Source organism: Nannospalax galili, unplaced genomic scaffold (genome assembly GCF_000622305.1).
Source record: "Nannospalax galili isolate Female #2095 unplaced genomic scaffold, S.galili_v1.0 scaffold180, whole genome shotgun sequence".
In the NCBI taxonomy this organism is placed as follows: Eukaryota; Metazoa; Chordata; class Mammalia; order Rodentia; family Spalacidae; genus Nannospalax; species Nannospalax galili.
In genome coordinates, this window is record NW_008348199.1 from 2,330,310 (window position 1) to 2,348,446 (window position 18,137).

The 18,137-nt window shown below is 48.2% G+C and overlaps 1 protein-coding gene across 1 annotated transcript in view; it reads left to right on the forward strand.

Moving 5' to 3' along the window:
• Efcab6 (EF-hand calcium binding domain 6) overlaps positions 1 to 18,137 on the forward strand; it is a 205,876-nt gene that overhangs the window by 71,431 nt on the left and 116,308 nt on the right. The window contains 1 exon segment of the mRNA XM_029569164.1: positions 2,702 to 2,850. Coding sequence (XP_029425024.1) covers positions 2,702 to 2,850 — 149 coding nt within the window.

Consider the following 18,137-nt stretch of genomic DNA (forward strand, 5'->3'; position numbering starts at 1 on the left):
CCCATTATGAATTCACACACCCACTGAGAGCATATGGAGTTGCGTTGTGTGGGCACACCCACTTACCATGGTTGTGTGGGCATGCCCACTCGCCGTGGTTATTGCTCTCTGCTTTCGCAGTCTGATGCAGATGGCATCTCTGCTATGATTGGGAGACTCACCTTCCTATTTACTAAGACATTGAACAGCTTTTTGTATTTTGCAACTTTAAAAAAATTTTTTTTAATTATTTTTTGTTTTATGTGTATGTGTGTATTGCCTGCATGTAAGTAAGTGCACCCGTGTTGTGCAATGCCCATGAAAGACAGAAGAGGCTGTCAGATCCTCTGGAACTGGAGTTAGGACAGTTGTTAGCTGCCATGTGGGTTCTGGGATTTGAACCCAGGTCTTTACAGTCAGTGTTCTTAATCGCTGAGCCATCTCTATGCCAGCCCCATGTTTTGCAACTTTTATTCAGAACATTTTTGGTGAACTGTATCTGCTTTTAACAAACATTGAAAGAGTAACACATGCCAGATTTGTGTATCCTTCTGGGTCACTACTAGTGAACAAAACAGGTCCAAACTGGGGCTGGAGAGGTGACTCAGTGGTTAAGAGCACTGGTTGCTTTTGCAGAAGACCTGTGTTCAGTTCCCAGCGCCCACTTGGCAGTTAACAATGATTTATAACTCCAATTCCAAAGCCCTCTTCTGGCCTCCCCGGGCATTGCATGCAGGTGGTGCACTTCATACATGCAGACTAAACACTCACACACATAAAATAAGGAAAGAGGCCCGAGCTCTGCTGTCTTGATGTCTTTTAGCCTTGTACCGAAGACAGAGGGTAAAACAGTGCACAGGGCCGTAAACACAGCGCTGAGCCTGGGGACAGAAAAGGACAAGATGTTGGGAGAGGGACCTGGGGGGGTCTCCTTTAGGTGGGTATGGGAGGGGCTTACAGAGCTACGTGTGTAAAGAAGGACACTGGGTGGGACTTTGGCTGGTCCATCAGTGATGTGGTGGCACATGGGAGGTCATGTAAAGAACAGCACAGGTGTGTGGCAGATAACACAGGGAGTTTCAAGATAGTTTGCTGAGGGACGCAGCCTGGAAGTGTGGTATGTGAAATTATCTGTGTGATTATGACCATGCTGGAAGCTGCTGATGGTGAGACTCCCCATATCTCTGGATCCTTTGTATGTGTCGCTGAATTGCTTGTGTTTTCTTACACAAAGTCTTACAGTTTCTTCATGAACAATGAGATTTCCAGGTCACTGATGTCACCCACACACCTTGTGCTTCAGTTCCTTGGTTGCTTTCGAGACATTCCTGATCAAGGCAGAATCATGCTCCTGAAAAACCTTCTTGAAGACCCCCTGCCAGTTATATGTTAAGATGGATTTAATTACCCCAAGGAATCTGAAGCCTGGGCTCTTGCTTCTCCATGTCAGAGTCCTCCCCAGGCAGGAAATCAGATGGAATCCCCAGAAAGAAAGAGCAAATTTAGTTGCATCTTGGGCTAATTTCATTCAACTTTCTAAGAAGTTTAGGTCTCGAAGTATTTTTGTTAATGTTGTGTGTGTGTGCTTGTGCTGTGGTGTGTGTGTGTGTGTGTGTGTGTGTGTGTGTGTAGATGTCAGAGGACAACTTTGGGGAGCTGGTTCTGACCTTCCACCTTGTGGAGGCAGGGTCTTTCTTGTGTCTGCCACTGCGTGGGGTCCTCCAGGCCCGGCCCATGAGTTTGGGCCGATTCTCCTGACTGTCTCCCATCTTGCTGCAGCAGTGTTGGGATTGCAGCTGCACACCCCAGCATCCAGCTTTTTACCTGGGTTCCAGGGATCAAGCTCAGGTTGTCAGACTTATGCTACGAGTGCTATTACCTGCTGAACCATCTCCCCGGCCATCTGGACCCTCTAATATTTAAAGATCTCCAGTACTGCTCTCTCCACTCAAGAGCATCTACCTCAACCTGCATCTTCGCCCCTGAGCAGACAGAGACTCCTGTATGTGTACATCCATGTTCTGTTGAAGAAAATCCCCTGGCTATTTTGTGTACCATCTTTTCCCAGTTAGCAAGTAAAATTGAATTCAAACCAACCGGGTAGGTGGAAAATATTAGAGAATATCATTATTAATAAATAGCGGAGAAACCTTTGGTGATGAGGTTGGTGTTCACAGTGGTTAGCCTACCTCACTGCTGCAGAGGGTCCCAGAGGCAGAGCCCCTCCACTCACTTGTTCCCTCCCTTCATAAAAACTATTAGAGACCCAGCCAGTGTGTATTCTGTTTATGTAATCCTCATATTAATCAATTTCCATGCCACAAAGCAACTTCTATTTTTAATAAAATGCTCCCAGCTTGTGCATCTGATTGGCTGGACTTAATCAGGAGGTGCGGCGCGTGGGCTCATGGTAGGGGACGGCTGGAAGAGTGTTAGGGAAGACGCATCAAGCTGGCAGAGCCTCAGTATTTTTAGCGCTCTGATGGGAGGTAGACCCGACATCCCTGAGAAACTTGTCAGGCACACAGCAGTGAGAGCGATATTGTTTTGTAGTGAGCTCATCAATTAAACATTTGAGGTTCAGCACATGCCACAGTAACCTTTTTGATCAGTTTTCGGAGAGGGAATGTGAAGAGGTTGCAGTTAAAAACAATGAAATGTTTGGATGACTGTGGGATGTTGACTCTGCTCCACACAACACTCTCATTTTAATTCCCTGCAGCTCTGCAGGTCCTATGAAAAGATCGAGAAAGCCCTGAGCACAGGAGACCCCTCCAGAGGCGGCTACGTCTCTCTGAACTACCTGAAGGTTGTCCTTGACACCTTTATACACCGGATTCCAAGAAGACTCTTTATCCAGTTAATGAAAAGGTAGGAGTCTTTGTTTTCTTGACAGGTGTCCGCTAGGCATCAGCCCTGACAGTAAGAGTTGCTTCCTTTATTTTTATCTAGTGCCTTAACTTCATACCATTGAATTCCCAACATAGACTAAAGGAAAGGGGGTGATCCCACAGATCCACTCTTGAACCCCACCCCCCGCAGCTGCAGGGGTGAGGGAAGGCCTGTCTCTGAATTTGAGCCTCTTCATCTGTCTCAACCCCAGGTGCCTGTGAAATAAACACAAAGTGTCTCCAAAAGTTACAAACTCCCTTTTTAGAACACCATTGGGCACAAACGCTGTTTTCACATCAATCAGAATTATCAGTACTATTGATAAACAGCCACCCAGGGGCCAAGTGCAACTGCTCAGCACCGGTTCTCTTCTGCAAAACACGTGAATCAGAATCTATGTCAAGTCTCCCTGCTGCCGTTCCTGGACTCCCCTCAATTCCCGTTAATCCACAGGCTTCACCCCACCTCTTTACTCTAGATGAGGTCTGGATTCGAAGTTCCATGGAGTTTCTTACGACCTGAATTTGACTGTTGTGACTCCCAGTGCCGTCCTCAGGCTCCCTTTTTCCTCGCTTCCCTGAATTGGTACCTTCAAGGACCCTTGGCTGTGGCTGTGTTTGCTTTAGGCAAGAGTGCCCCAGAGATGTGACCGTGGGTCCTTGAAGGTGCCAGTTCAGGGAAGGGAGGTCTCTCCTTTTTGTAATGTCAGCTATTCCTGTCAGTCAGACCTAGATCCGATGTTCCCTAGAGACAGTAAGGTGGTGAGTTCATTGTAGCTAAACTGCTTCTGTGACAAAAACACATCCTCTCCAAACGCTTGGGGACTGTGAGGCCCAGAGGATAAAAAAGGCAGGGCTGGGAGATGGCAGCTCTGTGGACAAGATGCTGGCCATGGATGGGTGGGGACCAGCGTTCAGATCTCCAGAACCCATGTAAATCTGCACGCAGAGGCCTCCATGGTAAGGTGGGAGGAGGAGACAGGAGAATCCCAGTAAATGCTTAGGCCTGACCCAGTAGCCAATGGGAGACCCTGTCTCAAACAAGGTGGGAGAGAATGGCCCACTCCTGAGCTTGTCCTCTGACCTCCACATGTGCATCATGTCATGCATGCATGCACACACATGCACACACATGTACACACACACCAGAACTAAAACCCCAAAGCAATGCCGTTAGCCTTGTCTGTCGTTTTCACTGTGAGGAGCTGGCGGTTCTTTAATCCCCAGTGAGCAGTGGATGTCTTTTCCGAATGAAGTTTTCTTAATAATCGTTATGAGATCAAATTTAAACATCTTTAATATACTTCAATTCATTACAGCCATTTTCTCCCTCCCTTCCCCCTCCTTCCCTTCCTTTATGAATGTTTTTCACAGGGTCTCACTGTGTAGCCCAGGCTGACCTTGAACTTGAAATCTTTCCAGCACAGCTTCCTGTGTGCTGGAATTACAGACATGCACCACTGTGCCCAATTCAATATACTCATTCTTGTGAAGTCTGGATTGTTTCCTCTGGGCCAATGGGGCCTTTCCATGCCAGCTGCTGTGTGCCCTGAGAACTTTTTGCTTTCTGATACAACAAAATGCCCCAGGCTCTTCTTGCCCATCCTCTGCCTGGTGCCAGAGTCTACCATGTCTACAAGGATTCCTGGTGCCATTTAGCTGGAAATATGCATATAGAGACACAAAGCTTGGTCAGGGTACTCTATGTCACTGGATTTCCTGTCCTTGGGAAGCGAGGAAGCAGCAAATGGAAATATTGCCCTTTATGAGTAAGGGAGGCCTAGGAAGTGGAGCGGGAGAGTGCCCTCACTTAGGAAGAGGACCGAGTGGAGAGGGAGGCCCAGCACCGTGCTGGTGCAGCGGGACCCATCCTGGAGGGCACACGGGACCCATCCTCGAGGGCACATGACTCTCCTTGAAGGTGCTGGCATGTGGGGAGAGACTGCCGACTTCAGGATTCGAGAGTGAGGAGCAGGGTTGTTGCGCCTGGGAGTCCATGGCTTCGTGGCTCAGAAAAAGTTCTTTTGGTGACTTCCCTTCAGGGATTGCTTTCTCAGATAGCAGGAGATGGCATAGGCCCTACTTATTTTCAAAATGTTATAAACAGCAATTTGATAGTTATAATAAAGATGAACAACCATCATCCTCCCACACTCCCTTCACTGTCCCACACATTCCCACATCCATGTGTGACTTTACCTATGGTTTCACTTTGTGATTTTAAAATAGAAACGGATAGCACAGACACCTCTCCTATTGGCTTCGTAGTCTTTAAAATTATAATTTTAATGAATATGAAATGTCACTCAGCTAACATTTACCAAGTGTCTTTCTCCACCAGACACTGGAAGGCACTAAAAATGTAGAAATAGACCATGAACAGTTCCCAGCCAGGAAGGCGTGAAGATTGCTGAGTGTGATGAGCTCGTAGACAGCACAGTAGGACCACAGGATGGTCACCATTAAACCCTCGGTAGAACCTCTTCTCTCCAGGATGCAGAGCTCCCTGAGGCCTTTACTGTATTAACCCAGAATTCCCAGGGGCAGGGCACAGGAAGCAGATGCCCTTGTGTCATGAATTATGTATGGGTTGAGCATCTCCAACTCCAAAGTTCAAATCCAGGTCAGCGAGCTGGCTCAGTGGGTAATTGCTGCTCAAGCAAGCCTGAAGATTTGAGTTCGATCCCTGGAGTCCACATAAAGGTGGAGAGAGAACTCACTTCACAAGGCTGTCCTCCGATCTCCATTTACGCACCCAGCCCCACATCCACAATAATAATCTGTTTAGAAAAAGAAAAATCAAATTTTGAAATGCTCCTAAATTGGAAACTTTTGAGCACTGACATGACATCCCAGGGTCGTAGTCAAAATGCAGGCTCCTTGGTGATAGTGTTGCCAAACAGCCTTAAGGTGGCGTGTGAAGAAGTATGTGAAACACACAGGAATTTTGTGCTTAGACTCGGGCCCGCCCCGAACCCCTGATTATGCATATGATATTCCAGAACTCCCAAGAACCCCAAATCCAAACATGTCTGCTTCTGAGTGTGTCTGAACATTTCTGAGTGACAGGTGTGAACACCTGTCCCCTGTGCACAGATTTGAAGGTGCACATGTGACCTGGTCAGTGGTTCCTTTACCATCGTAGAATGTTCCTTCTGCTCCTGTGGATGCTTCCTGTGGCCGATTCTAGTGTTAAATCCATAACAGTTTTGCGACTAGTGTTTCTGAGCTGTTTCTTGTCCTGGCCAGTTTGCTTTGTCATTGTTGGTTTTTAGACGGAGTTTCACAGTGCTGCTGTCCAGGCTGGCCTCAAACCCACAATCCTCCTGCCTCGGCCTTGAATGCTGAGATTACCACCATGCGGGTGGCTCCCTGCCAGCCTCTTAGCTTTGCTGTATTGGTGTGACTTGGCCTTGTAGACTGTATGCGTTTGGGAAAATTCCTGTGTGCTGAGGTGCTCCAGTTTGGGGCTTAGCAGCCTCTCAGGGTCCATTGTGTCTCCCCCATCGCTGCAATATTTCCTCTTCCATTTCTGGTTCTATCTGGGTCCTTTTTTTTTTTTTTCTTGGTCTAGCTAGCAATGTGTCTTGTTTGCTTAACTTTTCAGAAACCCCTCTTCGTTGATGCTATTCTGTCATCTTCTCCACTATTTGATGTGTTTTTTCTCTGATCTTTGCTTTTGCTGGTACTGTGTCTATTTGTCATACTTTTTCTATTTTTTTTTTTTAAGGTTTAAGAAGACCTTGTTAGAGATATTTCTACTTTTGAAAAAAATGTATTTTGTGCTATATGTATGAGCGAGTGTGGGCGTGCAGGTGCACGCGTGGACATCAGAGGACAGCTTTGGGAAGCTCGTTCTCTCTCCTGCCCTGCTGAGGCAGGGTCTCTCCTGCTTCTGCTGTGCAATGTACTCCAGACCAGCTGACTAGGAACTTCTAGCTGATTCTCCTGTCTCCACCTCCCTCCCATCCACAAGAGTGCTTGGATCACAGAAACGCAGCATGGCACCTGGATTTTTATGTGGGTCACCAGGGCCGGCACGGCAGACACCTCTGCAAACACTGCGCCATGCATCTCCCTGCGTCCCTTTCCTCTTTGATACGGTCACTGTGTGTTGCCTCCCCTCTTAGACCTGCGTCTGCTGCATCCTGCTTTCAGTGTGTTGTGTTTGCATTTTCACTCACCTTCTATTTCTCTCTACATGTGTGTCCTTGTTCACATGCTTTTTACACGCTTGCCTACATGTGTATTTGCTTGTGGAGGCCAGAGGTCGGCGTTGGGTGTCTTTCCTGACTGCTCTGCACCTCATTTTCTGAACCTGGAGCTTGCTGATCAGGCTAGCCTGGCTGGCCAGTATGTCCTAAGGGTCTTCTGTGTCCACCACCTCCGCACTGTGGTTACAGCTCACCATTGTGCTGTCTTCTGTGTACGTGCTGGGGATTGAACACTGGTCCTCACTCTTGCCCAGCAAGCACTTCACCAACAGAGCCATCCCCCTACTAGTGCCTGAAGATATTTCCTCATTTTCCTTCGATTTCTTCAATGACCGTCAGAGCATGAGCTCTAATGTGTTTGTGCTTTCCCTCCTGCTGTTTGAGACAGGAAGTACAGCTGACCAGATGGACGGTTCTGGAAGACCGTCCCTTGCCTTTATTTGCTGCTGTGGTCATGTGGTTTCCTGGGTGGGGCCCTGAACTGTTAGAAGGCTGGCCATACAGGAATCCCAGCCAATCAGGAGTGTTCCTGCCACTTCTGAGAGCCACCAGCTCAGCTGTGTGTAAGCTACATGGCCCCTCCGATGGTTGGCAATGCCGACAGGTTGCAGGATGGCCATCTTGCTTGTGTGTGGTTGTTGTGGGTCCTTCTCTTGCTCTGTTTTGCCTAATTCCAGTCAGCCTAGCAGTGTTGCTTTCTGCTTTCCCTGTGGGGGGAGAAGGGAGGGGCTTCCTGGCAAGCATCTTGGGGTTCAGGGGAAACTGGACTTGCACCCTGGTTCTGGGGTCCCTGGCCTTCTCGTGGTGCCATGCTGACTTGGGAAAGTGAGAGCTGTGCTGTCCGTGTGCTTCCTGTGCACCACATGGTAACTTGGCCTTACTGTCAAGGTGGGGGTTCGCCAAGGTAAAATGGTTGTGAACCGATGCTGGCTGACCTTCCTGTGGGGTCGGGAAGCCCTGACCTCATGTTCTGCCATGAGCATACATGTGGTGTCTGAATTCTCACTAGCCAAACTCTTCTCTCTAAAAGCTAGCGGTTTCTGTTGCCAGCAGTGCGCTGTGAACGCTGTCATTTCAGTCTCTCCAGCGTTGCATACTGACACCATTTTAAATATTGATAGCTTGGAGGTGTGAGGTGGTGCCTGTTATGGTTTTAATTTGTATTTCCTCAGGATGACAGTAAGGTTCACGTCTCCAGGTGCCTGTGCCATGGCTCTGTCTCCATCCGTGTGAATCTTCTTCATGTCCTAATTGGCTAATGGCCCAAGCTGAAGGTTTGTAAAGTTGATTTTTGTCACCTTTAGGTTTAGTGTTTTATAACTAGATAACTATTAGAAGGTTAGCCTTTCTAAGTGCCGCAGCAGTTTTCTCAGCTTGCCGCCCCTCTTCATTAACACAGCAGCTCATTATTTGGAAGTTTATATTTAATACAATCAGATGCATTAGCCTTCTCTAGTGTTTTGCTTCCTGTTTCTCACCAGCCTGGAAGCTCTCCTGCTTCTTGCCTGCTTTTCCTAGTCTTTAAATGAAACACTTTACTCCACTGTACTCTAAATTGGCTATCCAAATCAAAAAACTTCTTGTCCAAATAGATGATATATATCTCCACTGCCCTTTATTAAATGATCCTTTCTCTGTTTTTATTTAATAGCGTATCCATTTTTCTACATTTATGTGCGCACACATGTGCATATGTGCATGCATGCGTGTGTGCGTGTGTGCGTGTGTGTGTGTGTGTGTGTATGCATGTGCGCAGAGGGCAGAGGACAACTTGAAAATGTCAGCTCTTCTCTCCTTCCACTGTATGCATCCTGGAGATGGGTACCAGATAGCCAGGCTTGGCATCATGTCCTTTAACCACTGAATCATCTCTTTGGCCCATGAACTTCCCATTGTTCTTAATGTCTGCTTTGCCGTATTTTAAATGCATCTCCATAATTTGGTTCAATTTGTATCTCCTATGCATTATTCCATCAGTTTAGATTTCTACTGTTCACAAATGTTTCTATCTAGATCTGTTTATAATGGCCTCATAAACCAAATACAAATAACACTTTCATTTTTTGTTATGGCTTGTTTTGGATAGCTTTAGCTGTGAACTTGACATGCCTAGGCAGAGGGGATCTCAATTGGGGAATTTCCTCTATTGTAGCCTGGGACCATGTCTGGAGATCCATTTCTTGATTGTTGAATGATACAGGAGGGCCTAGCCCACTGTGTGTGGTGATACCCGTGGTGTATAAGAAAGCAGGTTGAGCCGGGCGTGGTGGCACACGCCTTTAATCCCAGTACTCGGCAGGCAGAAGCAGGCGGATCTCTGTGAGTTCAAGGCCAGCCTGGTCTCCATAGTGAGTTCCAGGACAGCTGGGGCTACAGGGAGACCCTGTCTCAAAAAGACCAATAATAATAATAATAATAATAATAATAATAATAATAATAATGCTGACAGAGGTATAGCTGATGGAAGCCTGGCTTGCAAAGCTTCACAGAGAAGCGAGGAACTCTTCAGAGATGTTTATGTCAAATTAAGAACTTTTGGAAGGGAAACATTTTGTGTTTTACTGCGATAATTGATGCTGGTTAACTGGGGCTGAAAATCAGCTGTGACAAGAGACTGCATCATTGAGGAGAAATCTGGGAAGTATTTCCTCAGGGTCAACACAAAGAAGCTGTGGTCCAGAGGGGGCCCAAAGCTCTATCTTAAGATGGAAGCAGAACTTGGTAATGTGTAAGAGTCTCCTACATGGTACTGGTGTTGAAGGCATGAAGGGGTCATGTAAACAATCTGAGGCTTTGCACAGTGAGAGGCCAGGAGAGCCATTAGTGAAGGTGTAGCCTCAGTTTCAGTGGAGACCCCCAGCATATTGGAGCTGCTGGGACCACGGGACGACCACCAAGGGCGGCAGCAGGGCTGGAGTAGAGCTGCCTGAGCCTACAAGACGAGCTGTGTGTGCTGTGGACAGCACAGCCAGAGAAGCGAAGCTGCCCAAGTCCTCTGGACCCAGATGATTGTGAGTGGATCCCAGAGTCCAACCCTGAGCTATTTTGCTGGACTTTGGTTTTGCTTATCCGTGCCCAAATCTTCCCTTTTAAAATAAGACAATGCTTAACTTGTTTAGTATTTTATAGGAGCCCGCAATTAAGAGATTTTAAGAGACTTTGAACCTTTTAAAAAAAGATTTTATTTCTTATTTTTATTTTGTGTATAAGTATGCCTTTTATGTGTATAAGTATGCCTACATGTATGTAAGTGTACCTGTGTTGTGCAATGCCCACAGAGGACAGTGCACCCGTGCGTAGAATGCCTGCAGAGGTCAGAAGAGGGTGCCAGATTCCCTGGAACTGGAGTTGCGGAAGGTTGTTAGCCACCACGTGGGTGCTGGGAACTGAACCTGGGTCCTCTGCAAGAACAGCCAGTGCTGTTAACCACTGAGCCATCTCTCCAGCCCCTGGTTTATTTTTTAATGCTCATCACCTGAGGCTTACATTAAACCCTAACAACTTTGAAATGAGGCATAAAACTGGAGTAATATTTTGAGACTTTCAAAGCTGTGTCTGGTATATGTGTGTCTTTCTGGACTGGTGGACTTTGATTGACGGCTCTGCTGACCCTACCATAAGCCATGGTGTGCTCTGCAGTGCTACCTCGGCTTTTGTTGAAATCATCTCTCAAGCATAAGTCAGTGTTCGGGTGTGGAGAGGTTGAAGGGAGAGTTGGGAGCCTGGATCAACTGTCAGTTGTACAGTGTCCAGAGTTGGCGTTGTGTCCTCCATCACCTGAGCAGGTCCCCTCAGGAACACCTAATGCAGCTGTCCCATCTGCCCGGCAGAAGCTGCGGAGAAGCAGCAGCCCATATCCAGCATCCAGGGACGTGCAGAAGCAGCGCTCTGAACGCGCTTTCAGTGACTGCCAAGCTCTTTAGCACCTGTGTCTCAGCTCTCTCTGTCACATTCCTGGAAAGGTGCAGCCATAGGGATGAAGGAGGTGCGTAGTTGGTGGGGCCATGGCAAGGGGAGGGCATGGTTCCTCCGGGGAGGCACAGAGACACTCTCGGGTGGCAGGGAGGCTCTGTATCCCATTCCAACACATGCTGGTATGAGTCCAGGCAGCAGAGGACAAGCGGAAAGACTGAATGAATGACAACCGATGAATCTCCTACAGAATCTCCGACCACGTGAGGCAGGGTTAAGAAAAGCCAGCCAGAATGGCAGCGTCTCAGAGCTGGGAGCAGGAGAAGTGGTTAGTGCTCCTGGGGCTGATTGGGGACGGGAGGGGAGTAGAAACTGTCTGTGAAAGAGGGTCTAGTCAACAGTGCCCAGCTGCTCAATGTGGAGGAGCTGGGGGATGAACAGTTCCCTTCTCTGGCCTCTCACCTTCCAGTTTGGATAGGGCTGGAATCGGACACTGGCTGGACCTCCTAGAAGCCAGGACAATGGTCCAGGTGAAGTAACACCTAGGGGCAAGATGTGGGGCAGTCAGAGCAGAACGTGGACCTGGTGGACAAATCACACAAGTCAGGCAGCCTGACAGTCTGAGCCTCAAATCTGTTCAAGGGTGAAGGCCTCGGGCTGCCAGTCCTGCCAGCTGTGCAGTTGCCACAGGGTAAGATCGGTCAGGTCCTGCACACTCTGGTCCTACACACCCCAGTGTCAGATAGGGGCTCCAGTCAGTGTTTTAATTTTTTTAATTTTTAGTTTTAGTTTTTGAGACAGGGTCTCCCTGTAGCTGCAGCTGGCCTGGAACTCACTATGCAGACCAGGCTGACCTGGATCTCAAAGAGATCCGCCTACCTCTGCCTCCTGAGTGCTGGTATTAAAAGTATGTGCCATCACGCCTGGCTGATAGTGCTTTTTACACAAGGCAGTAAGAGATGGGGAACCAGGACCATCAGTGGTGGAGTTGAAGGTGTCTGTATTAATGCACACGTTTGAAGGCATCTGTATTAATGCACACATGTGGATGCTAAGATATGCAGCAGTGTCCTTCTGCCTCTGCCCTGCCTTCCTATGACAGTGGCTTTGCTGGATGGCCTTGTCGCCTAGCAAGGAACCCAGCCTTCTTTCCAGTCCTGCTATGCACCCCCCAGCAGAATTAAGGCTCGTCAGATACCCTGTAAGTCAGCACCCCGGCCCACAGGATGCTTTCCCTTGTTGACTCTCTAATAGAGTCCAGCAAGGCATTTGGCCATGCCATCATGGCAGCCATTCTGGGGGTCCATTGCCACCTCTCTTCACCGTTGCTCCAAGGCTGTGCAGTGGACATGGTGTACTCATATAGTGGACATGGTGGACTCATGCGTGGGACGCAGCAGAATTGTCCCAGGCAGAAAGGCAGGTGTGTGCGCTGGGATGTGTAAGTTACTTGCCAGGGCAGATCCCCATCTCCTTCATGCTGGCAGGGGTCCAGTAGAGCCTTTAGAGTCTACCTGGAGGAAGGAGTCAGACCCCAGGCTCAGCTGTGGCCTCTGCCACGGTAGCAGGGACCTGTGGCAGGGCAGCGCCAGCGCAGCTTTAGTATCCAGAGGCCTGTGGTTTGGGTTGACGCGCTGTCTCTCTGTTACCAGGCTCATTGTATGTGAAGGCCACTGGGGTACTGGGCTGCTGGGAAGGTGACCAAGGGCATCCTCAGGATAGGCCGCCTCTCCTACCTACCCCTGGGAGCCTCCCAGTGGGCATTTCCATGAGACACACTTGTGGTATTGAGCTGTGTTTGCTTCCTGAGATAGAGTGGGGACCCCCTTTCTAGGCCATTCTGTCACCAGAGTCTTCCAGTCTCATCCTGAGGCCCTCACCCATCAGCCATCCCACAGGCCAGATCATAGACTCTGGCCTTCCATGAACAGTTCAGTGTATGTGGAGGTCTGCTGCCATCTCTCAGGCCATGCTGGGCATGGCTGGGTTCACGTAAGCATGTGCCCGCACGTGACACAGCCCCCCCCCCCCGTTAGCCAGGCCCAGACCTTTCCTCTGTCACCCAGGTGCGGGGGACTGCTGAGGTCATGCCTGTGAGCTGAGGGGCAGGGACCAGGCACATTTGGGCACCTGTTCATGAATCTTCTTTCTCGCCTTGCATAAAGTCTATCCACTGAGCCAAAGAGTTCAGCCACACACATCTCATGTTGTGACTCAGCATGTCAGGGAGATAAGCCTCATAGTCACTTATATGTGTGGTCAGGTGCTCAGACTCCACTGGGCCTCAGTAGCGGCCAAGGGCAGTGCTATATTTCCCATCTTGAGATGTGTGAGGTTCTCTTGGAGGGTCTTGCTGAAGGATCCTCATAGCATCTGCCAGCTGTGGGCACTTGTTTTTGCACAGGGTGTCCTGGGCCAGCAGGCCAGCAGGCTCCAGCAGGCTCCAGCAAGCCATCAGGTTCCCAGAGAAAGCAAAGACGGGAGGGAGCGCAAGGTTGTGCATTACCTGTGGAGGTGCGCTGTTTCTTCTCAGCCCCTCCTTCCCTGTTGCTCCCTGTTTCTCATTCCAGAGAGCCAGTGCGAGGACTCTGCAGTGACCAACTCACTACATTTGCATGGCATATTTTGGAGCTGGTGTAATAAACATAGGATAAGCTTGTGATCTCATGGGGCCTTCTGTTAAGTGGACTTGGCTCTCATCTGTCGCCTGTGAGCCTCTGCTCTGCCCAACACACAGTCCAGGGCCATCATCCATCAGAGCATCATGTACCATCCCTGACCAGTGGGATGTCCTTCATTAATGCACGATCACCCTGGTGGGTGGTTGATGGAGCTCGACCAGCTTGAATGAGGTGCCCTGGCCCTCTGGGCACAGCTGGGAGATGTTCAGTTGTACCTCTGCTGTTTCACAGGGTCCTGAGGAACTCTGGGTCTGAATGCTGATTTGGGCATGTGACCAAGGCCACAAATTTCCATGTAAAAGGCTGGATCCCATCTTCTGTGCATTGGCCTGGCAATTTCCATGCAGATCTCCAGACTAGGCACACGAGGCTGCACTTTGATCCTGCCTACATGCTCTGTGATTACTTTGTTACTGCCAGAAATCCTCAAGGGCTTGAAGCATCCCAGTCATTTGCTGGTGTGTGATTCCTTCTAACCCATAGCTTTGGGAGAAATTTCCAGCAGGAGCCAGGGCTTGAAAAAGATAGAGTCTGTGTCCTTACAAAGAAACCAAGAAATAAATACTGTGGTTGTGGTCCAACCCATGCTTAGGCATCAATAAACCTGGCAGGGAACCAGAGGGCCGCCCAGTAATGGCCCACATGACAGTGAGCCTCAGAGCACAGAGCTGGGAGACAGGACGGGCAGGCAGAAGGCGCTGTCCATGTTCTGGGCATTGACCACACTGGACTCACTGTGGAGGGAAGTGCCTGCCAGGCTCACTGAGTGTAGGCGGGAGCTTAGTAGAGCTGAAGGGAGAAGAGAAAATAGGTTAGGTGATGCGACAGACGGCTTAGCTTTGACCACAGCCAGTTCAGGATGCTTTTAGAACAAAATCGAAGAATGGCTGCTGAGTGGGGCTAACCACAGACGTCAGGCCAGCAGCAGGATGCAGACTGCACAGCACTCAGACTCTACCGCTGGGCTAGCAAACTGGAGGCAAGGCTGTGCAGAGCATGACCGGGGCCAGAGATGGGAAGTGAGATGGTCGTGATGGGTCAGCATTGAAGAAGACTGTCAGCGGAGGCCGACTCCACCCCTTTCCATACCTCTCCCACCCCGTGCCACTGCTTTCCCCGAGCTGCAGCTCCGCCCTGGGCTCCCGTGTCTTCCCAGTGTAACTTTCAAGGCCCTGGGACGCACATGACTGGCCTCTGTCCTCATCGCTCTTTGCTGCTTCCTTTAGTCTTAGCCACAATGTAGTCCTGCGACTGTCATCACAGGGTAGCATGTCCCTGTGTTTCTTCTCTCCCCTCTGTGTTGTGGAATCATGTGCTGCCGGACATCTCCACTTGGATTCTATAAGATGGGAAAGACCAGGGAGCTGGGTGTAGATGCCTACCCCCGACCCCAGAGCAGGGGCCGCCCGAGGCGACAGAGGAACCAAGGGTACGAGAGAGGAGAGGAGCCAGGTCGGAGATACAGCTCAGTGCCTAATATGTACAAGGCCCTAGGTTTGCTCCCTGGCCCCTGGAAAAAAGGTCACCTGTATCGTGGTGATTTTGATTTTTAATAGCATTCATGGGAATTGCAGTAAAAGTGTGTTCCGTTTGTGAAAGTTGTGTTTACACATGTTGATCATAAAGCCATGTGTGTCCAAGATGGGCAAGTCATAAAAGAAAAAAATTAATCACCTGTAATTGCAATAGCCAGTGATCAACACCATTAATATAGCTAGAAATAGCTATATTAATAGCTAACAGCACAGATAGGTGCTGATGTGTCACTGTGTTTCATCTCAGCCAGCGTGTGAAAGTTCACACCAGTGCCCCCAAGCTGGCGTCTATAAGCAGTGAGACTATACGAGTCAACCATGTTGTTTCTCAAGGAAAAACTATGTAAAAATACAGCATGGTTTAAAGACTCTTTGAAAGTACTTAAAAGTAATTTTGTCAACCCACGTGTCAAAGGGTTTGAATATATTGTGGTTTATATTACATCTTGCTGCAGTGCACTTCAGGATGTGTTCATTCATTCCTCAAGGAGGCCCCTGAGCAGTTCAGACTGGAGTTAACATTTCCACTCTCTAGGTTCTTGCTCATCGGAAAGACAAAAGCTTCCTGTTTTCTTGACGTGCACGTTTTTGGTTGTTCGTCGGTGCGGTTCACTTTTTATCACATTTACCTATTTGTGTGTGGGTGGGGTGGGCGTGAGCATTTGGCAGTCAGAGAACAACACCAGTTCTGTCCTTCTACCCCGTGGGTCCTAGGTATTGAGGCCATGAGGCTTGATTTTAAAAAAAGTATGTACCTCCTTTGTGAAAGTGAGTCTGTTCTGTCCTTCGTTGTGTTCTGGCTTTGCCTCTTTACCTTGGCTTCATTGGAGAATGAGTTTTGCAATTCCTTCTTCATTGTTTAGTCTAATAAATTTGAGTGGTTGTATGTGTGCTTGTGGTTGCTGGAATCAAGATGGAGACACTCAGTCCCCGGTGTTCTGTCTTGTCCTTTGTAGTCATTCCCCCCCAACCCCCCCATAAGTTTGATTGGTTTTTTTTTTCGATGATTATATATGAAATTTTTAGAAAAAGATTTTTTTTTGTTATTCGTGTGCGTGTGTGTGTGTGTGTGTGTGTGTGCATGCGTGCGCATGCATGCAAACATGAGGAACAGAAGAGGGTGTTGGGTTCCCTGGAGCTAGAACCTCCATGTGGGTGCTGGGAACTGAACTTGAGTCCTTTGTAAGAATAATAACTCCTGGGGCTGGAGAGATGGCTCAGTGGTTAAATACACTGGTTGTTCTTGCAGAAGATCTGGGTTCGAATCCCAGCACCCACATGGCAGCTAATAACTGTCTGTAACTCCAGTCCCAAGGGATCCAACAGTCTCTTCTGTCCTCTGCAGGCATTGCATGACATGGGTGCACTTACCTACATGTAGGCAATACACACACATAAAAAAATAATAAAATAAAATAAAAAAAGAATAGTAATTCCTAAGCCATCATTTAACCCCTACATGGAATTTCTTAAAAATTGCATTTCCAAGTATTTGTGGCTAATAACCAGAAGTACAAATAATTTTTTTCTGCTAAATGTGAATGCTATGTCCTTCATCACTCCACTGATCTGTTGGTCTACTGTCTCACTGTAGACCCTGTTGTTTTCTGAGTATAGCATACACAGGGCCTGCAAGGAAAGATGTCTCAAATTCCTTCCCAGTCCCTACACCTCCTGCCCCCATTGCTGCATTGATTTGCACAGTTTTCCTGTCTCTGCTGTTTGACTCCCTAGGACATTAAGTACAGCGCTGAAGAGAGTCGGGCCACAGGCTGTCCTCCCTCACTCTCGACATCGTGTGTTGTGTCCACCAGCAGCAGCATGGCAGCCATGGCTTTCTGAAGACAGCTTTCGTTGGCTTATAAGAAATTTCTTTTCTGTTCTTTTGCCAGAAGATTTTTCTTTATCATGTATGTTGAATTTTTGTTGAATACTTTTGTGTAAATTGTGACAATCATGCAGCTTTTGCACACTAGTCTATTAATGTGGTGAACTGCATTGATTAGTTTTTTTCTTAGAGGTACAGCAAGCACATCCACCCCGCTCAGTCTCCCACCCTCCCTTTCCTCCTGTGAGTCTCCTTTGTTCCCGTAGATGATCTAATTTCTACCTCATTTAATATATGAGTACATGAATTTTGCATGTATATGTGTTTGCATATGCCTGAGCTCATGTGTGTGGGTATGTGTACTCATGGAAGCCAGAAGTTGAAGTTGGATATCTTCCTTAATCTCTCTCCACTTTATTCATTGATGTAGGGTCTCTCAGTTGGTCCCAGAGCTCACCAAATCAGCTAGTTTACCTCACCAGTTTGCCCCAGGGTCCTTTCTGCCTCCTGAGTGCTGGGATTGTAGGCAGGATGCTGTGTACACCGTATGTTTCCATAGGTTCTGGGGATCTGAGCTCCAGTCTTTATGCCTGTGTAGCAAGTGCCTCACCCACTGAGTATCTCCCATGTGATGCCCACACATGTGATTTTATGTGACGATCTAAAAGCCTAGAAACCACAGATGAGCGAAAACACACGGTATTTATTTGTCTATCTGAGACTGGCTTAATTCAGTTAATATGATTGTATCCAGTTGCATCCATTTTCAGATCTCAAGCCAACCTTGCATTCTGGGATTAAACCTTGGTAATGACACATCGCTGTCCTGTCTGTATAGTGCTAAGTTCCTCCATCCTTTCCCATAAGAGTATTTGCCTAGTATCATCTGTGAGTGAGGGCAGAATGAGGCTCCTTTCCCACACCCACTCCCTGATGCTATCGCTCGTCTTCTGTGTTACTCAGAACTCATGAGAAGCTGCTTTTGGAAGATGTTTCAAATCACAAGTTAAATACTGAAGACAGCATACGTGGGACAGCTCAACGTTTCTCTTTCTGCTTGAGTCCCTTGTGGTAAACTGTGCTTTTCGGCACATTCT